This window comes from Condylura cristata, unplaced genomic scaffold (genome assembly GCF_000260355.1).
Source record: "Condylura cristata isolate star-nosed mole 26May11 unplaced genomic scaffold, ConCri1.0 scaffold00008, whole genome shotgun sequence".
Lineage (NCBI taxonomy): Eukaryota > Metazoa > Chordata > Mammalia > Eulipotyphla > Talpidae > Condylura > Condylura cristata.
The window spans coordinates 6,162,329-6,179,969 of NW_004567109.1; the positions used below are offsets into that span (position 1 = coordinate 6,162,329).

Below are 17,641 nucleotides of genomic sequence, written 5' to 3' on the forward strand. Positions count from 1 at the left end.
GGGCCGCTGCAACAATGATCACAAATGCCCTCCCTACACACAGGACACTTGTATTGTTTGTGAAGGAACTAAAGACAAGGTTTCACTGGCAAATGCCATTAATTCCAGCTGCTATGGACTGAAATGTGTGTGATGCCAGCCGCAGCGTGGACCCTTGGGAGGTAGACAGGTTTAGATGAACTCATAAAGGTGGGGCCCTTATGATGAGATTAGTGCTCTTATAAAAAGAGGAAGATGCCAGACCCTCTCTCTGCCACACAAGAACACAGCAGAAGGCGGCTATCTGAAAGTCAGGGGCATCCTGTTCTCAAAACTCTGGCTTCTAGAATTGTGCTAGAGACTTCTGTTGTTTGAGCTATACAACCTACAATTTTTTGTTATGGCAGCCTGACTAAGACACCAAACACATTGAGAATGTTCCAGTCTCGCTTGTAATACAGTTAAGTAGACATGTAATGCAGCAGCATTTCCTGTCAAGACTGCTCCCACCCCTCTTCTCCAAACAGCCACACCTGAAAAGGAAGCCCCACTGAAACGCACTGCCTGCGCGTGTGTCCACACAGATGACACTTCACAACTGGCCCCAAGAGTGGTGGGTATCACCCTCCCTTCCCACCTCCAGGCAATAAATGGGTGAGTCAGGCACACCAAGGCATATCAACAACTGTATTTTGTTCAGAAAGACTCATTGATGTTTGAGTTAGAAGTAATTTTGGTTGGAACTTGTGACAGCACATAGAAACAGCTCCTCGGGCGATCTTCCCATGGGATTTCAGTCTAAACAAGAATCTCATAGGGATCTTCATTAAACTATTGTTTGTCTGCGTGTATATGTTTTAAGTAGATAGTTCTAAAAGTTCTGTTTCCCTTCTCTACAGCCAGGCTCTAATTGTAGATTAGAATGAAGCAGCAACTAAGTTCTTTGAGACACTTTGTTGGAAAATTACTTTCAACACTTCTGAGCTTTTATGTCTTATAAAAGAGAAAAATCTAACATCCTATTTTTAAAAATTCAGATCTCTGTAGAATCTGAATTACCAAGCAACTTATTTCTCTGATACTTTTACCTTGGGGATTTCAAAACGTACCCTTTACATTTTGTGAAGACAAACAACTCGTGTCCATTTTACAAGGAGAAATGAGTGTGAGGGGCTGGCAGCAGTCTACTTAGTTCTCTAAGACCGGAACTCCACTTTACAAGAAGGAGCAATGCACGCCAAATCACCAAAGGCGTAAAGTTTGGTTACAAAATAGGAAAGGGAGTGGTATTAGTGTTTTGTCACTGGGACAATAAAAGTTGCTGTGAAGGAGGGCCTGCACCAAGTAGAACAGTAATATAAAGGAGACCCTCTACATTCCAAACATTAATCAATTTTGCATTCAGTGTAATAAGAGGGGCCTCCCTGGTGGCCCAAAGGGTTAAGTCTTGGCACTCTGAAACCAGCTGCAGCCACTGCAGTACTGGTTTGATCCCCAGCCAGGGAGCTGACCCACAAGGCGCAGCAGACCTCACCTGTCTCCCCACTGCTCCCCTCAGCAGTGGATTTCAGTCAATCTGCTGTTCTGCTCCCCACTCTGTCTCTGGTGAATCCTCTCACCACCCCCCACCTCTGCCTGTACCCCAGTTTCTGTATGCATAAATAAGTCTTTAAAACAAAAGTGTAACAGGAGACAAAGCACTAGAAAAAGAAACCGAGGACCAAATTCTGAGCATCCTAAAATTGTAGAAAACTTCAAAAAAATTTGTAATGACTAACATTTTATCTTTCTGATTATTTTGGTAAAGAACCTTGTCTATACCAAAAGCAAACCACTGTCAGTTTGTTCCTCCCCCCAGTATCCGCCTGAGGCAGGGGAAGAAACAGAAGGTGCTTACAGTTTTGGGCCAAGCAGAGTGTAGCTGCTTTTCATAGAAAGGGTTTCAGCCACTGGCCTAAACATTTTCAGCAGCATTACAAAAATAAAGGACAACATAAACTAGACCTCCTAGCCCACTTAAAACAGAATCATTTAGTCTTATTTCATATCTTTTCCAGAGACATGCAGTTACTTGTTCATAGTTACACGAAGAATACGTAATGAACTATGCCAGGCAATAACCTGCACGTCTCCTCACTCGTAGTCTAATGCCTAATCAAAGCAGCAAATCAAGGAATAAGGAACCTGCCTAACGAAAACATGAGTCTCTTGGTCCCAGAATTCTAACCTTGAAAAGCCAAATGAAGAATGCCTGGGGGAAGCCTGCCAGCAAAGCCAGCCCAACACTCCATCCTCAGCGGGCTCTTCCTCCGTCACAGCAGTCCCCCATTTCACGGCTATGAATTTTCCATTGCCCTGCTTCACTAGCACAAAAACAACTGTATATGTGCATTGCCCTGAGAAAGGGTAAGTCAAAACAGAGAAGTAATCTAGTTTATTTCTGCCAGAATTCTGGCATAGTGGGACTGTGCAGGAATGTACCTACAGTGGAATCTTCCCACACTCCTGAATTGTTCAGAGTAACCAGCAGAGGCATGTTCCATACACTCCCCAAATATCTGAGCTGGCAACAACAAAAGATACTCAGAGATCTTAGCCCTGGGACAATAGCTTCTGTCAGTCAACTACAGTTCTCACGACTCTGAGTTTCTGCTCTTACTTCAACTTCATACCAAGGAGCATATCACACCTGTACAAGTGCTTGAGAAAACCACGCAAATGAATTCACACAGCAGTATAGCATTTTGGCAGGGCACCAAGCCTAATGATAAAGTATAAATTAAAAAAAATTCCAAGACTTTACACAAACTTACATTTAGCACTTCTAGAACAGATCTGGGGCCTCAGTAACCTGACTTTTCAGACCAACACCAGAAAGGATCAGCTAAAGTTTTCATGCAAAGGGAGTTACCTGAAAAGAAGGCAAAGATCAGCATGTTATCTCTTACCTGAAGCCAAAGGTCGGATCCACTCTTTGCTATTTAGGTCAAGTCTCCAGAGGTCATTGAAGGCAGCATTGCAACTGCTCTGGGTACAGCCCCCAAACACATACATAGACTGATTAGCATCATAATAGCATGCACCTAGAAAGAACACAAAATTGATAACATGTTTAATTCTGAAGGCCCTCTAACACCCTAACAAGAGTTAGTACATTCCAAAGATCAATTATTTCAGGCACTTAGCAACTCTGTTTGCTCCTACCAGTTATCTATGACTGGCCATTAGTTTTCAGATTGGTCAGTATCACATTAACCTTTAAAATAAGGCTCAGAGAAAAGCTATGAAACTTGACTTCTGAGGATACCAAGTAAATAGGTAACAATACCACTAAATAAAAAGAGTACACAAGAATTTAAATTAAGGATGCTCAATGAGTGAAATTTCAGGGCAGCTGCATGAGTCATCTAAATCCGCATCGCTATACTCCAGGGCCAGGGAAGCAAGTCTGCTAACAGGTGCGCACCATTCTCCCATTCCTCTCCTCCAGATCTTTCTTGTTTCAGCTTTCAAATGAAATGTGAAGTATAAATCAGCAAACAAATCTTTAAATGTAGCTGGGGAAATGAGAAGCAGGACAGCCCACAAGCAATTAATATCCATGCAGTTATTAATCCCCAAAAGCACCACGGCAGGCACTGGTGCTGAACAGAAAACCAGTGTGGTAAGCAATATTCAAAAAGCATCAATGTTTCTGGAAGTCTTTTTAATTAGATGAGTATATACACCTCACCCAGGGCACCATTTTGAAGAAAAGCAGCAATGTCTATGAGAATCAAAAAGCGCTGGAGTCTAGACAACAGGCATGAGGGCTAAACTCTGCCACCCTGCTTCTCGCTGAAAGCTCATTTAGATCTTTGGAAAAGATAACCTCACTCCTTAAGGCTCCGCATTTACCATCTCAGGAAGAGAGCTGAGCAAACTTTCTTTCCATTCATATCATGTATACCAGTGGGGTTCACGTGAAACTAGGCTAAACAGTTAAGCATCACATAAAAGGGGAAAAGGAAAAGAAATTCAGAAACCCAATCCACTGGCTCATGATTTCAGTGATCAGCTTATTTGTATGTCTGGATCAGTTTGGCACACTACTATTTTCACGATTACTTCTAAACTCTGGAACCATTTATTCAAGTTCAGAAATGGGGAAATGTGAGCACTACTGACAGCCAATGCTACCGCTGTAATTACCTCTGTGATCTACACTAACTGTGGGGGGACTCCCCTCCTCTCTTCGCCCACCCTTAACTCAGCCCACCAATAAAAAGGCCCTTCGAAACTCTACACTAGGAAGGTCAAATGAGAAACTGGAAGAGTTAAAAACTAGTGTGTTCAGTCCCTGTATCCAATAATCTCAGTCTGTGGAGAGAGTAAATCCAAGTCCTCTGAGGCTGACAATGTGCAATAATGGAGCTGCAAACTTTTCAAAGTAACAAAGAAATTAGAAAAATGAAGAAATACCTGGCAACGATCAACTGGCTCATCACAGCTGCAAAATACATAATCCATTCCCATAAATTAAATATACCACACTGGTATAAGGTTTAAATGCTCTTATACCTTCCATTGACTTCTTTACCTTTGAAAATAACACCTAATCCCTATCTAAATATTTTTTTATCCACATCCCAACAGGAAAATCTATTAAGAGTTAAAATCCTATGAAATTCCATTGCTCATATTTCATGTGTTAAGAACTGCCAATAATGAAGGACGGGGGGATGACATTAGAGAAACACATTTTTATCTTCGCTAACGGAGCTGAGCTTCAGAATTCTTAGTCTTCTCATAACTTTCTTGAACTGGCTACTCTAACAAATGGGGTAATTCTGAACTGAACCAACTGGTGCCAGAAGTAAAAGAACATTCTTTTTCTCCTGATAATCCATACCCCCAGAACAGAAATTACTAATGTCCTATGGCTTCTGAAACCTTAATTAATATCCACTATATTAATGTGTAATATGGCAAGCCCGTGATTTCATAACGGAGTCAAGGGCTTATTTCTGTTTCACTGTTCCTCAAAGATCGACTCTTGGCAGCTGCTTCCTCAGACAGCCAAAGAGCACAGTGCCTTTATTTTTCAAAGAGTTAGCAAACATTCTTCTTCTCTATTTGGATTGAAAACCCAGCCAGCAGCTGTGCCCCATGAGGTCCTTACCACATGTATTTTAATCCTAAACTAAAATAAGGCAATAGGCATTTTCCTGCTTCTTTATGAGCAACAACAACAACAAATTCTGGAAGAGGAAGGCACAGCCTAAACCATGCAGAGTGAATGGCACCGAAGTGACAAGTTTACACACTTCGTTTCAACGTCCAGCAGCTGGCCAGCAAAGAAGCTGGGAAAGGAAGGGAGTCCTGTTAGGTAGCTATGCTTGGAGTTCAGACATAATGAGAAAATAGCCGTCAATAAGACACTTTAATACTTCAACACTTAACACTTTAACACTTAAATACTTTAAGTATCCTACTGAACTTAGTTTATTGTCTACTTTTTTTTTTTTAAAGATTTATTTATTTATTCATACAGAACTGGGGTACAGGCCAGAGATGTGGAGGGTGAGAGGATTCACCAGAGACAGAGCGGGAAGCCAGAACAGGCTGATCAATGAAGTACACTGCTGAGGGGAGCAGCGGGCGGGTCAGGAGAGGTCTGCCACGCCATGTGGTCACCTCCTGGGCAGGCAGGGATCGAACTCATGCGGAAGTGGCTTTAGCTTTAGTTTCTCAGTGCAGTGCTTTAACCCGCTGCGCCACCAGGGAGGGCCGTATTGTCTACTTTTATTTAAGATACCTACATTCTGGTATGAGGGGTGGGTGGACCTGACAATTTCAATGGGCCTTTAGGGAAAAAGTTAAGAATTTGAGCAAATAGCAGTGCTCAGGGAGTCATTTCCCCTTTATCAGTTTCTCCACCCAAACAGAACACTTTTCCTTCAGACATCTAAACCACTGGAATGTGCTATATAAAAGTTCCAGTTCACAGCACGGCCTGAATATTCTGCTAAGAAATAACAGTGAAAATGTTTACTCCAGTTATTAGATCTCTTCAAATTTTCTGAAATGGGTGTGACTGCACCATGAACAATTACTGCAAGACCCCGGTCTCAAGTTATTACCTAATAATTCCTATTCAATGACAGTCACAGCTCCACCCAGCCAGCTAACTGTCCTTCAGCACTCTGAATACTCCTGACCACATCATAACCCGCCTGGGTGGACAGTCTTCCAGCTGTTTCATATTTTCCATGGTGCCTGGTGGTAATTCAGTAAGTGTTTGCTGAACTCTTAACTTCTATATTTTCAGACGTTAAATTCTCTTTTGTTTTCCTATTTGTCTCCAGGGGAAAATCTCCAGGCTTTTATCCCATGCTCAGAGACTATTCTGTCATGTGTCTCACAGCTACAAGCCAGGACATATTTGATAAGGCCTGTAATTATGTAACTATGGAACAAGCAAGGCTGGTTATCCAGTCTGGGCCTGCTGGCTACCACAGGGGCATGGTAAGCAAGAGTGCAGAATGACTTACCATATTAGGAACTTAAACTGTAAAATGATTTTTAATGCAAGGTGCTGGGGACTCCGCAGACCCCTATATCAATCTGAAAAGGACATCCACTAAGTGGGGTTTGCACAATGGGTCACGCACACACTCACCAAACATGTAGGAGAACCAGCTTCATTTCTCTTCCCTAGCCTTTGATCTTTGACCTAGACTTTTACAAAAGAAAGCTGTACTGCTCCTATCTTTTTTACACTGAATCTTTGTTACACAGAATTTAGTAGGTATCAGCTATGAACTGGGTGTTGTGGATGGTGCACAGATGTCTATGACATGAAACCCACCTGCCCTCAAGAAGAAAACTGCCTTGCGGGAGATACATGACAATCATCCTATTATTTTGCAGTTTAAACATGATTTTGTGTTTCCTCAATTAAAATTTCTCAGAAACCCTGTGGCATAGATAGAATTTGTCCTATACATTTCACAGATGAGGAAATTGTGGGTCAGAAGAGCCAAAGAACTTTTTTTTTTAATTTAAAATAAATTTAAATTTATTTATTTATGCATGCAAGAACTGGGGTACAGGTCAGAGGTGTGGGGCATGAGAGGATTCACCAGAGACAGAGCAGGCAGATGTACTCAAACACCCTGCTGAGGGGGACAGTGGGCCGCCACGCCACATGGATCACCTCCCTGGCTGGAGATCAAACCCAAGCTGCAGTGGCTGTGGATAGCTTCACAGTGCTGTGCTTAACCCCTTGTGCCACCAGGGAGGCCCAAGAGCCAAGTAACTTGCTTCCCAAGACTGACATTCTCCTTTTGCATGAGGCCTTCCTTATACAGGTTACTATAGCTTTTAAAAAAGAAAATAAATTGTAATGAACAATAAACAAAAGGTATGAGAAATGTATTGAGAGTATTAGCAGATGAAGAAAAAAGCTTAATCTCCTTGTCGGGGAATTTGAGAGTAGTTTGTGAAAGTGGCCTTTGGCTTTATCTCTAAAGTAGGCCTTAGGGAAGTGGAATTTTCAGTCAGTCAACACGGGTGAACACTATAGGGATGGAAAAGAAATGGGAAGGAAAGAAAATGAAATCAGGGCATCCAAGCTAAGCCGTGAAGTAGGAAAGATCAAGACATAACCAGAAGTCTCATGTGGTGGAGTCTGTCTATGTAAGGGTACCTGGTGAGTCAGGCTGAAAGCAGGGCCCTGAAATCTAAGAGCAGTGAAAACTTGTACATGCAGTGCAGAAGGCTGATATTCTTTGGCAGAAAAATGACAAAGTTGGTTTTATGTTTCAGACTTGAAGTGTTTGCCAACAGGGACTCCTGTCACTCGGGGCAAAACGAATGTTGGTGTGCAGGAGGGTCCCACTCACTGCATCACATCTAGCACTCCGGGCCGGTGCGGCCACCTGCATGTCGTGCTTACCAATACAATGATATGCAACGGCCTTGCATGTTTCCAGATGCCCTAAGAGGCACACTGTCCCCAGTTCTAGAGATGGCTGCCAGTGTCTAGGGAGACTAAGAAGGGGGAAGGCTAGAAGACCATTTAGAAAAGATTTAGGAAAAGATAGGGCCTACCTGGTGGCACAAGGGGTTAAGATGCAGCACTATGAAGCTGTCCACAGCCACTGCAGCACAAGCTCACTCCCCAGCCAGGGAGCTGACCCACATGGTGCAGCAGACCTCTCCTGACCTGCCCACTGCCCAGCAGGGTATTTCAGCAGGTCTGCCTGTTCTGTTCCCTATGGTGAATCCTTTCACCGCCAACACCTCTGGCCTACACCCCAGCTCTTCTATGCATAAACAAATAAATCTTCAAAAAAGAAAGCTGAACTGTCACTATAATTATTCTCCCTGAATAATTCCTATTCTGGCTTCTACTTACCCAGATTCATTTAATTTCCCCCACTAAAGGTTCTAAAACTACTTGCTTCAAGAAAGTCTCGACTCAGCAATCCCACTCCCAGGTATCTACCCAAAAGACACAAAAACACTGATGCAAATAGATACCTGCACCCCCATGTTTATTGACGATTTATTTACAATTGGAAAACGGCCCAAATGCCCAAAAATGGATGACCGGATTAAAAAGACCTGGTTCATATACACAATGAAATATTACTCAGCAACCAAAAAAAAAAAAACACATGTCTTTTTCAGCAACATGGATGGAACTGGAAAAGATCATGCTTAGTGAAATAAGCCAGAAAGAAAAGGAGAAATACTGGGTGGCTTCCCTCATAGCAGGAATATAACGGAACAGGCGAGAAAATAATGATAATGATGAACAGCTATATACCAGAGACATTTTGTGGGGGGTGGAGTGGGGAATGGGATCAAAAACAGTGGGGGGAGGGAAATGCACTGGACTACGGTGGGTGATCTGGCACATGGGTGATCTGGTGATGGGAAGCCCACGAGGATTGCAACTGAGATGGAAAAATGCACAAAATGATGTAAAAATAAACTATTATTAAAAAAAAAAAAGAAACAACAACAGAGTGGCTGATAGGTTGACTGCAGCCTCATGAGAGCCCCCAAGTCAGAACCTCCTCGCTAAGCCACTCCATTCCCGATCTTTGGGAACTCTGTAAGATAATATATGTTCTAAGTTTGGTAATTTTTATGCAGCAAATAGCCAATACATTCTCCTTCTACTCAAGAGCTCAAAATAAGAGCACACACGTGCACGCGCACACACACACTCCACACAAGCTAACAATGAGAGACAATGTGAGCGGCGCCAGGTTAATATTCCAAACAATATCTATGTAAGCCTGAAAGAGGAAATTTTGTTCAGGGGCCAGAGCTGAAAAAAGGTTTCACGAAGGAGCTAGAACTCTACATGTCTTCAAGGAGAGGCAGCCCTCTGCTGGGTGCTGAGCTACTCTAAGAAGGAAGAGAGCAGTACAGGTAAGTGGCACCTTTTTGAAGAGAGATCTTGAGAAAAGCTGGGAAATGAAGTGGCAAATTTAGACAAAGATCAAATTCCAAATATAAGACTAGGCTTAGATTTAATCTTGTAGTCAGTGGGCAGGCAGTGAAGGTTAAACAGAGCAGTAATAATACAATCATTAAGGCAGCAACTGTAACAACCTCCCCTTACCTTTGTGAGTTTTCTTTATGCAAAATCATTAACAGATACACCTTTACTGGCCTAAGATTGACTGCCTCTCAAACTCACTTCGATGAAGGTATATCAATCACTAATAGAATGAAATGGTGTCTACAAAAATCAATTAAAAAGAGTTAATTACAAAATAATTCAAAAACTCTAAATTGTGTCTACTTTCCAGAATACTTTATTTATAATATGACCACTGATATCTGTATTTTATAATCAATACCCTTCATGTTCAGAGTTTATGTGTGACCCAGTCAAACTCAGTGTTTGCTGAAGGAAGGCCATGTTGAAACAGTTAACTCTCAGACTGAGTGGTCACCCCTCACTAGGGGTTCAGAAACACCTGCTGGCCTTTGAGTCCTCTCTCATATGAGATGTTTAAGGACAAGACTTTGATCTCTTCAGAACAAAAGTACTAAGGGGGAAAATGATGGAGAAGTAGAATACAAAATTATACCAAAGTGCCTACGACATATTTAGGTTCATGCTCTTCTATAATTCTGAGTGTGATACTATATAAACCTCACTTTACATTCCCTCCAGTAAGGAACCCGACAAAGCGCATGCCTCCAGAGTAGCTTTTGGCAATCTGACCAGTGGCAGGGTGGACCTGCTTTCACAGTACTTACTATGTGAGAAGCGCTGAGTGATGGGGGTTCCAGGATAAGGGTACGTCCGACTCTCCCACTGAATGTTTCCCTCTTGGACAGCTTTGATGAAACCATGGTAACACTGGTGGGCTACACCTAGAACAAAAGTAACAAATGTCTCAACCAGGACACTTCACTTGTGACTCAAATTACTAAAACTGTCATCACTTTCATAAGACGTTTCCTTGGAGAAAGCCAAATTTCTTTTTGATTTTTGTTTTTTTAAGATTTATTTTTATTTAAGCATCAAGAGGAGTGGGGGAGGGGGATGATGATAAGAGGATTCACCACAGAGACAGAGTGAGGAGCAGAACAGGCGAATCAACTGAAATACACTGCTGAGGGGAGCAGCGGGGAGACAGGAGAGGTCTGCTGTGTCATGTGGGTCAGCTCCCTGCCTGGGGATTGAACTCATTCATGCTGCAATGGCTGCTGATAGCTTCATAGTGCTGAGAATTAACCTCTCGTGCCAAATTTAAGAGCAAAATTTTGAGTAAAGAGTACAGCCAATTATGTTACCTTTTGAAAGAATGTATTATTCTTGAATTTATGCCACTTTAGTAGATCTTAAGCAAGATCACAGTACATTTGTTTTCCAACAATGATCACTATCCCTTGGTTGAACTCACAGTAAAGAATTGAAATGTTGGCCCTCCCAGGCAGCACAATGAGTTAAGTCTCAGCATTATGAAGCCATCAGCAGCCCCTGCAGCAGGAATTGGATCCCCGGCCAGGGAGGTGACTCAAAGGGCACAGCAGACCTTTCCTGTCTCACCCACTGCTCCCCTCAGCAGCGTATTTCATTTGACCCACTCGTTATGCTCCCCACTCTGTCCAAGGTGAATCCTTTCACCTCCCACACCTCTGGCCTTCACCCCAGCTCTTGTATGCATAAGTAAATAATCTTTGGGAAAAAAATCAAGAACAAGACAAACTGCTTGATTGTGAGTCGTTGATCCTCCATTTACTGCTTTGTGTGACTGTGGGGAAGCTCCTCAGCCTGCCTCACTCAGTCTCTTGGCTATCAAAGGGAGACAATACCAGTGCTTCTGCCTCATTCAGTTTCTTCACCTATGCAGTCTGCTCTGAGGGTTGCAAAGCAGTTTCCTTAGTGCCTGTAATGGTAAGAACTAAGTTAATGCTAGTTATTATCATATTCTATATTCCTACTCTGCCTATTCAAGAACAAACCATTTATCAGATCAACCTAAGAATACACAGAAGAGACTCCTCACTTTAAAACTGAAAACTGCAACTATATACTATAGTATTCAAAGTACTATAGTATTCAAATTGTTGATAAACCTAACCAGGATAAAGAGAAGGAAAATGCCCCAGTGTTAATGGCCTAACACTAAATTTTAGAGCTATAATAAATGTAAGAAGTAAAAGAGAATATGAAATTTGAGCTTAAAAAAAATTCAAGCAAATTTTAAATAACGAGATCGTTCCACTTTCCGCTGTACCTTTGATAAGTCGATACCACTGTTTGCAAACAAGGGCTGCAGTTTTGTGTTCCTGGTATGGTGAAAGGAAGGAGAGAATATACTCCAGAACTTCCTCTGGCAGCTCAGACATGGACCTATTATGTCTCGTTTCCTCAACCTCCAACACCGGGTGGGGCTCCTCATCTTGCTCCATTGTCCCTTCCAGCACAGTCTCTTCTTGGTCCACTGCCATGAAACTGTCATCTTCACTGTCTGAGGAGCTGGCCATGACATTCCACTTGCCGGCTACAGTGGGAAAGAAGCAAACATCAGTAACTCTGAAATAACTCAAGCATGCGCACCCAAACTACTCATGATTTCTTCTAGAACTTCAATGTGACATCGCTCTTTAGTAATATTAGTTGTGAGCTACTTTAATTTGACATGCTCCTAAGCTTACTGATTGCACATTTTCTCTCCACTGCAAACCAGACTGAGAGCTGAATTCTGTATGATCATAAATCTGGGAAACCTACTTTCCAATAAGCTTGGACCTACTAGTCCAACTCAAGGACAAGGCCAGTATCTCACCTCCCTTCACGAGGAACAATGAGTCAAACTTCAGGCTTAGGAAATCAAGCCCTGGGTCCTGCAAAGAGTAATGAGAACAATCTGGAGACGGAGATTAAGTTTTTCTAGCTTTTATATAACACAATTCACTTAAGATAATAATTGCTCTGGGCCCTCCCCGATGGCACAGTGGGTTAAAGCACAGCACTGCAAAGCTAGCAGCAGCCACTTCACCTCCTCAGCCAGGGAGGTGACCCACATGGTGCAGCAGACCTCTCCTGGCTCGCTCACTGCTCCCCTCACCAGTGTACTTCGTCCACCTGACTGTTCTGCTCCCCAATCTGTCTCTCACCGTCCCTGCACCTTTAACGATTACCATGTGGGTCACCTCCCTGGCGGGGGATTGAACCAGCACTGAAGTGGAAGCAGCTGCAGCTGGCCTTGCAGTGCTATGCTTTAACGCCACCAGTGGGGGCGCCACCAGCGGGGGCCCAAATAAGTAAATCTTGAAAAAAAAAAAAAAAAGATAATAAATGCTCCAAGAATAGGCGTAACTTGCTAGGATTACCAAATAAGGGAAATATTTGTAATAGAAACATCATAATGGATCCAGACAGTAAAAAACTAGAAACAGTTCAACTGCCCATCAACAAACAGAACAGACAAATTGTGGGACATTCACACAACAGAATACTATATAACAAGGAAACACAGCTATACACATGGATAAATTTCTCAAACATAATACTGAGCAAAGGAAGACATCCTACATGACCATGCTTATACCAAACTAGACAAAAATGATTTCTGTTGCTGCGAGAACAGTGGTTACTTTTTTTTTTTTCAAAATATAAAAAGATTAGAACTTTTATTTATATTCAAATTTGTATTGTAATACTATATCTGAATAGTATTTATCTTATGCATATACTACTAATACAGTGACGCTACATATGCAATGTATAAATACAGACATGCACACATAAATATTAGTGATGTAGAGGTACCTATGGTTACAATAAAATAGGAATAGACATCATGAGAAATTCTTAGATTTATGAACAGATTCATATTCGCATCCATAGGGCATCACCTGTAGTTTAGTAAGGTATCTGGGAGGTACTTCCCTGTCAATAATAGTGATAGAAGTCAATGTCGAGGACAGTTTTAATTTAACATTTTGTTAATCAACTGATATATAATCTCAAATACTTTTTATAAGAGAGCTTAGTTTTGCTTAAGAAATATTACAATAAAATTAAATTGAGATACATAAATGCTCATTCTAACAAATGCATTTTTAGATGGAACACATCCTTGCCATTGGCAATTAATTTATTGTTTTGATTGTCTTTTATTTCATGCTATTAAAGATTTGCTTACAAGACTGACATTTATGTTTATATGCCTTGTTTTTCTCACTTTACTTAAAGCTATAGAGTATCTTGTCCTACATTTTTTAAAATAATAGTTTATTTTACATCATTTTGCACCTTTTTCCATCTCAGTTGTAATCCCCACGTGCCATCATCATCATCATAGTCCAGTGCCCTCCACCCCCCTCTGGGAGGCTCCGAGGATACTAGTAAAGTCTCCTGTTTGATAATGGTTATGCAGATGTGTTCAGCTTATGAAAAACTGGCCAAGCTGGATATTAAATGCTTAATGCAATTCTCTTTTTTTCCTCCAAAGATTTATTTATTTACGCATAAAAGAACTGATGTACAGGCCAGAGGTGTGGGAAAGGGAGAGGATTCCCTAGTGACAGAGTAGGGAACGGAACAGGCAGAAATACACTGCTGAAGGAACAGCAGGGAGACAAGCGAGGTCTGCTGCGCCTTGGGGGTCACTCCCTGGCTGGGGACTGAACTCATGCTGCAGTGGCTAGTGGTGACTTTACAGTGCTGAGACTTAACCCCTTGCGCCATCAGGAAGGCCCTTAACGCAATTCTCTTAAATTCAGTTACTTCTAGTGGAAGTAATTAATTTTTAAAAACCATTACAGATGAAAAAACATGGAAGCAGCCCAAATGCCTAAAAGTAGATGACTGGATTAAAAGATGTGATACATATATACAATGGAATATTACTCAGCAACCAAAAAAAAAGAAACACATGTCTTTTGCAGCAACTTGGATGGAGCTGGAAAAATCATTACAGATGATTTCTGAATTTCTTCTTTCTGCTTATCTGTATCCCTTCTATTTTCAGGAAGAGCACAACATATTGAACAACACATAGAAAGGCTGGCAATTCATTTACACCATTTCCCAGATGTTTACGGAAAAGCTTGAGATGAAAATAAAGGAAACTAGGTAACTTATGTTAAGAATTTTGTCCCAGGTTAAAATCTCCAAGAAACAGGAGTTAACACAGCTTTAAGCAGACAAATAGCTTGTAGGAGAAAACTCTGGTGAGAAAAGGAAGAAGCAAGATTGAGCAGGAGTGATGGCCAGAGCTCCGGGCAAGGTTGGCCAGTTAGAGGGTTCTAGTACTGAGGAATATAGGTTTCTAGCTACAGCTCTGCTCAGCCCCTGGCAGAGGCTGCTCTGGAAGAGCGTGACACAACTAGGCAGACACTAAGGGTACTAACAACTTTAGCTACGCCCCTTACGGATCGCCAGTGAGCTCACTGTTATTTTTTAATAAACCTGTTCATTCCCTTGATGATGCCCACCCCACCCTGACTATTCACTGTGCCCCCCCCACTTACACATTTCCTGCATTCCCTCCAACACTGATGAACAGAAAATTGGAAGAGAAGCAGATGCTGAGATATACTTGAGAGTGTGAGAAAGAAACTCTCTCCTCATCCCTACCGCTCCTGTAATTCATACACTGATTTTCTGCATCTTACAAACTGGAAGAATGATGGATCACATTAAGGAATGAAAACATACACCAAAACTCAGGAAACTGTTTTTATGATAATTTATCAGATTAACTCATAATATTGCAATGTATCCTAACAAAATAGCTGTCAGAATCTTGATGATAATGATAATGAGCAGCTAAGTGAAATAGTGGAATAGTCTAATTTTCCCAAAGTACAGAAGTTTTACAATAGATTTACTGAAAATAGCATTAAAAGACCCTGGATAATCACCCCCTTCCCCATGTGGGTAAGCTATTTTTCTAAGTTTTCACTTGCTGAATGAAGGCTTGCAGGAAGGTGCAGTCACTCCCAGACCCAACTCCTACCGTCAAAGTATAATAATGTGAACTACAAAGTTACAATTTGGGGGCAAAAAGGTGTCTTTTTCTACTGAAAAAAAAAAGTATATATATATATATATATACACACTTTCCCATTCGTTCCACATATTCTTTCCCTTCCAAGTTATATCTTCCCTAATTTACTGACTTTCAGGTTTACCCCCACTCAGTTCTGAAATTCACCAATGCAAAGAGTGTATGCATCTTTCACATGTGAATAAAATACAAGCTTCACAAGTGCAGTTGTCCACTCACACAACACCTTGGCAGCTTGGAGCCTAGGGTCTGCTTCATAACACAATCAATGAAGGCTGGGAAAAGTTACCTGTCTTATTATTTTTCTCCCAAGCAAAGTAAATGCTACTCCCTTCCCAAATCTTCTCAAAGTACAATTAGCAAATCTAAATAAAGGGATTCACACTTTTGTAATAGCCAGCCTTAAACAATTCTCACCATGCAACCTTTTTAGTCCACAATGCACCAAACTCCACGCCCCTGAGGGCAAGTCTCTAACCTGGGCACAGTATGATGCCAGTGAGAACATGGGGATGGGCCCACTGCAAGTCCTCTGTAATTACATGCCCAGCACCAATTTGCACAGCCCTTCATTTTCATTTCCATGATTAAGTAATGAAATCATCACTCATCATCCCAGAGATTATAGAGGCATTCTGACAGGGTTTTTTTCCATGCTCAAAGAAGTCCTACAAAATATTTCACAGTAAGCACATTAATTCAGTGAGTGTAGTTTTCATGAGAATCTTGAGGAGAAATCTTCTTCACCCTTCACATTAGTTAGGCCTTCTTAATAACCCCAGCTTGATGGTACTTCAGAGAAACCAGACTGAAGGCCACTTACTGGAATTCTGACAACTTCATATTCCCCTTAGATATATGATCTCTCTGAGGGCCCTTTCCCCTTACATCCCCTAAATGTGGAGATGGTCCCCCAATTCCATTTTTGCTCTCTCTTTCCACTACATTTTCTCCTTATGCAATCACATGATTTCAGAGTAAGTGCTAAGAGAATGACTCACTACATTGTCAGATCTTTGAGTTTACTCTTGATAGGCCTGGCAAAACACAGAACTAATTAAACATTTGTTCAAAAGGATGGATGGGCGGGCAGATGGATGGAGGTATGGACAGACACCAAACACACCAAATTCACTGCTACATAAGCCTGATTCTCCTGACCTATATCTCCCCCATTTTCATATTTTCAATTACCTTCTGTACAGCTGACATCAAATCATACTAAATATTTTTCTAACCTGCAAAATCTAAAGTAATCTTTTAATTTTCCTTTTCTCTTTCCTCCTCCATTTTATCAGCTATCAAATTTCTCTCACCGGCTTCTACAATTGCCCTGCATATCCAAATCACCTGCTGCAATAAAAAGGATTCGTGTTTTTCCCACTCCCTATTCTTTTTCCAATCTATCTTTTTCTTGCCTCAGGATTACTCTTCAACATGCAAATCTGGATCCAAAACTTTCATTGATTCTTTAAAATTCAAGGTCAGCGTTACTTTTTTTTCTTCTGCAGTAGTTCACGGTCCATCAAGAGAAACTACTTCTTAGCCCAAATGTTCACTTTACACAGTTCAGGAACACAGGGCAACAATTCCATGGAAATCAAGTCAAAGAAGTCCTTTATGTTTCAAGATCACTTTTGCATTCTGAAAGGTTTCAACTTTCTTCATCCCTTCAAAATCATTCATGAAACCATCAAGAGAAAGTTGTACATGCCTTCTGTCTTGGTTCAGCCACTCAACTTATAGAAACCTTCCACCCCCTGGGGACAGAATGATAGTCCCACAATGTGAAATCAGACACGTAGTCTTGAGTGTCTGAGGTTTCTACACAGCACTAGACGTCATTGTGGCAACAACATGGCTGTGTTCCACACTAAAGGAGAAATGGAGTCTAGCATTATATTTTTAGTGTTTACTTCTATTTTTCATTCTAGTAAAAAATAAATGTAACATTTGTATTATTTTAAACATTCAATGGCATGTGCATTGCCATCATGTATCCACCACTACTATCCATCTCCATTCCATTTTCCCATGTCCAATGGAAACTCCATTAGCATTAACCCCATTAAACACTAACTCCCCAGCCCCTCCTAAGAATGGTTACCAACCAACGTTCTCCT

At 41.4% G+C, this 17,641-nt stretch overlaps 1 protein-coding gene across 1 annotated transcript in view; it reads right to left on the reverse strand.

Moving 5' to 3' along the window:
• FBXO42 (F-box protein 42) overlaps nt 1–17,641 on the reverse strand; it is a 58,742-nt gene that overhangs the window by 28,943 nt on the left and 12,158 nt on the right. Inside the window, exons 2-4 of the mRNA XM_004678536.1 lie at nt 11,736–12,002; nt 10,249–10,365; nt 2,928–3,062 (exon numbers count right to left, since the gene is read on the reverse strand). Of these exons, the coding sequence (XP_004678593.1) occupies nt 2,928–3,062; nt 10,249–10,365; nt 11,736–11,985 (502 nt within the window). The 5' untranslated portion in view covers nt 11,986–12,002. The remainder of the gene's footprint in view (nt 1–2,927; nt 3,063–10,248; nt 10,366–11,735; nt 12,003–17,641) is intronic.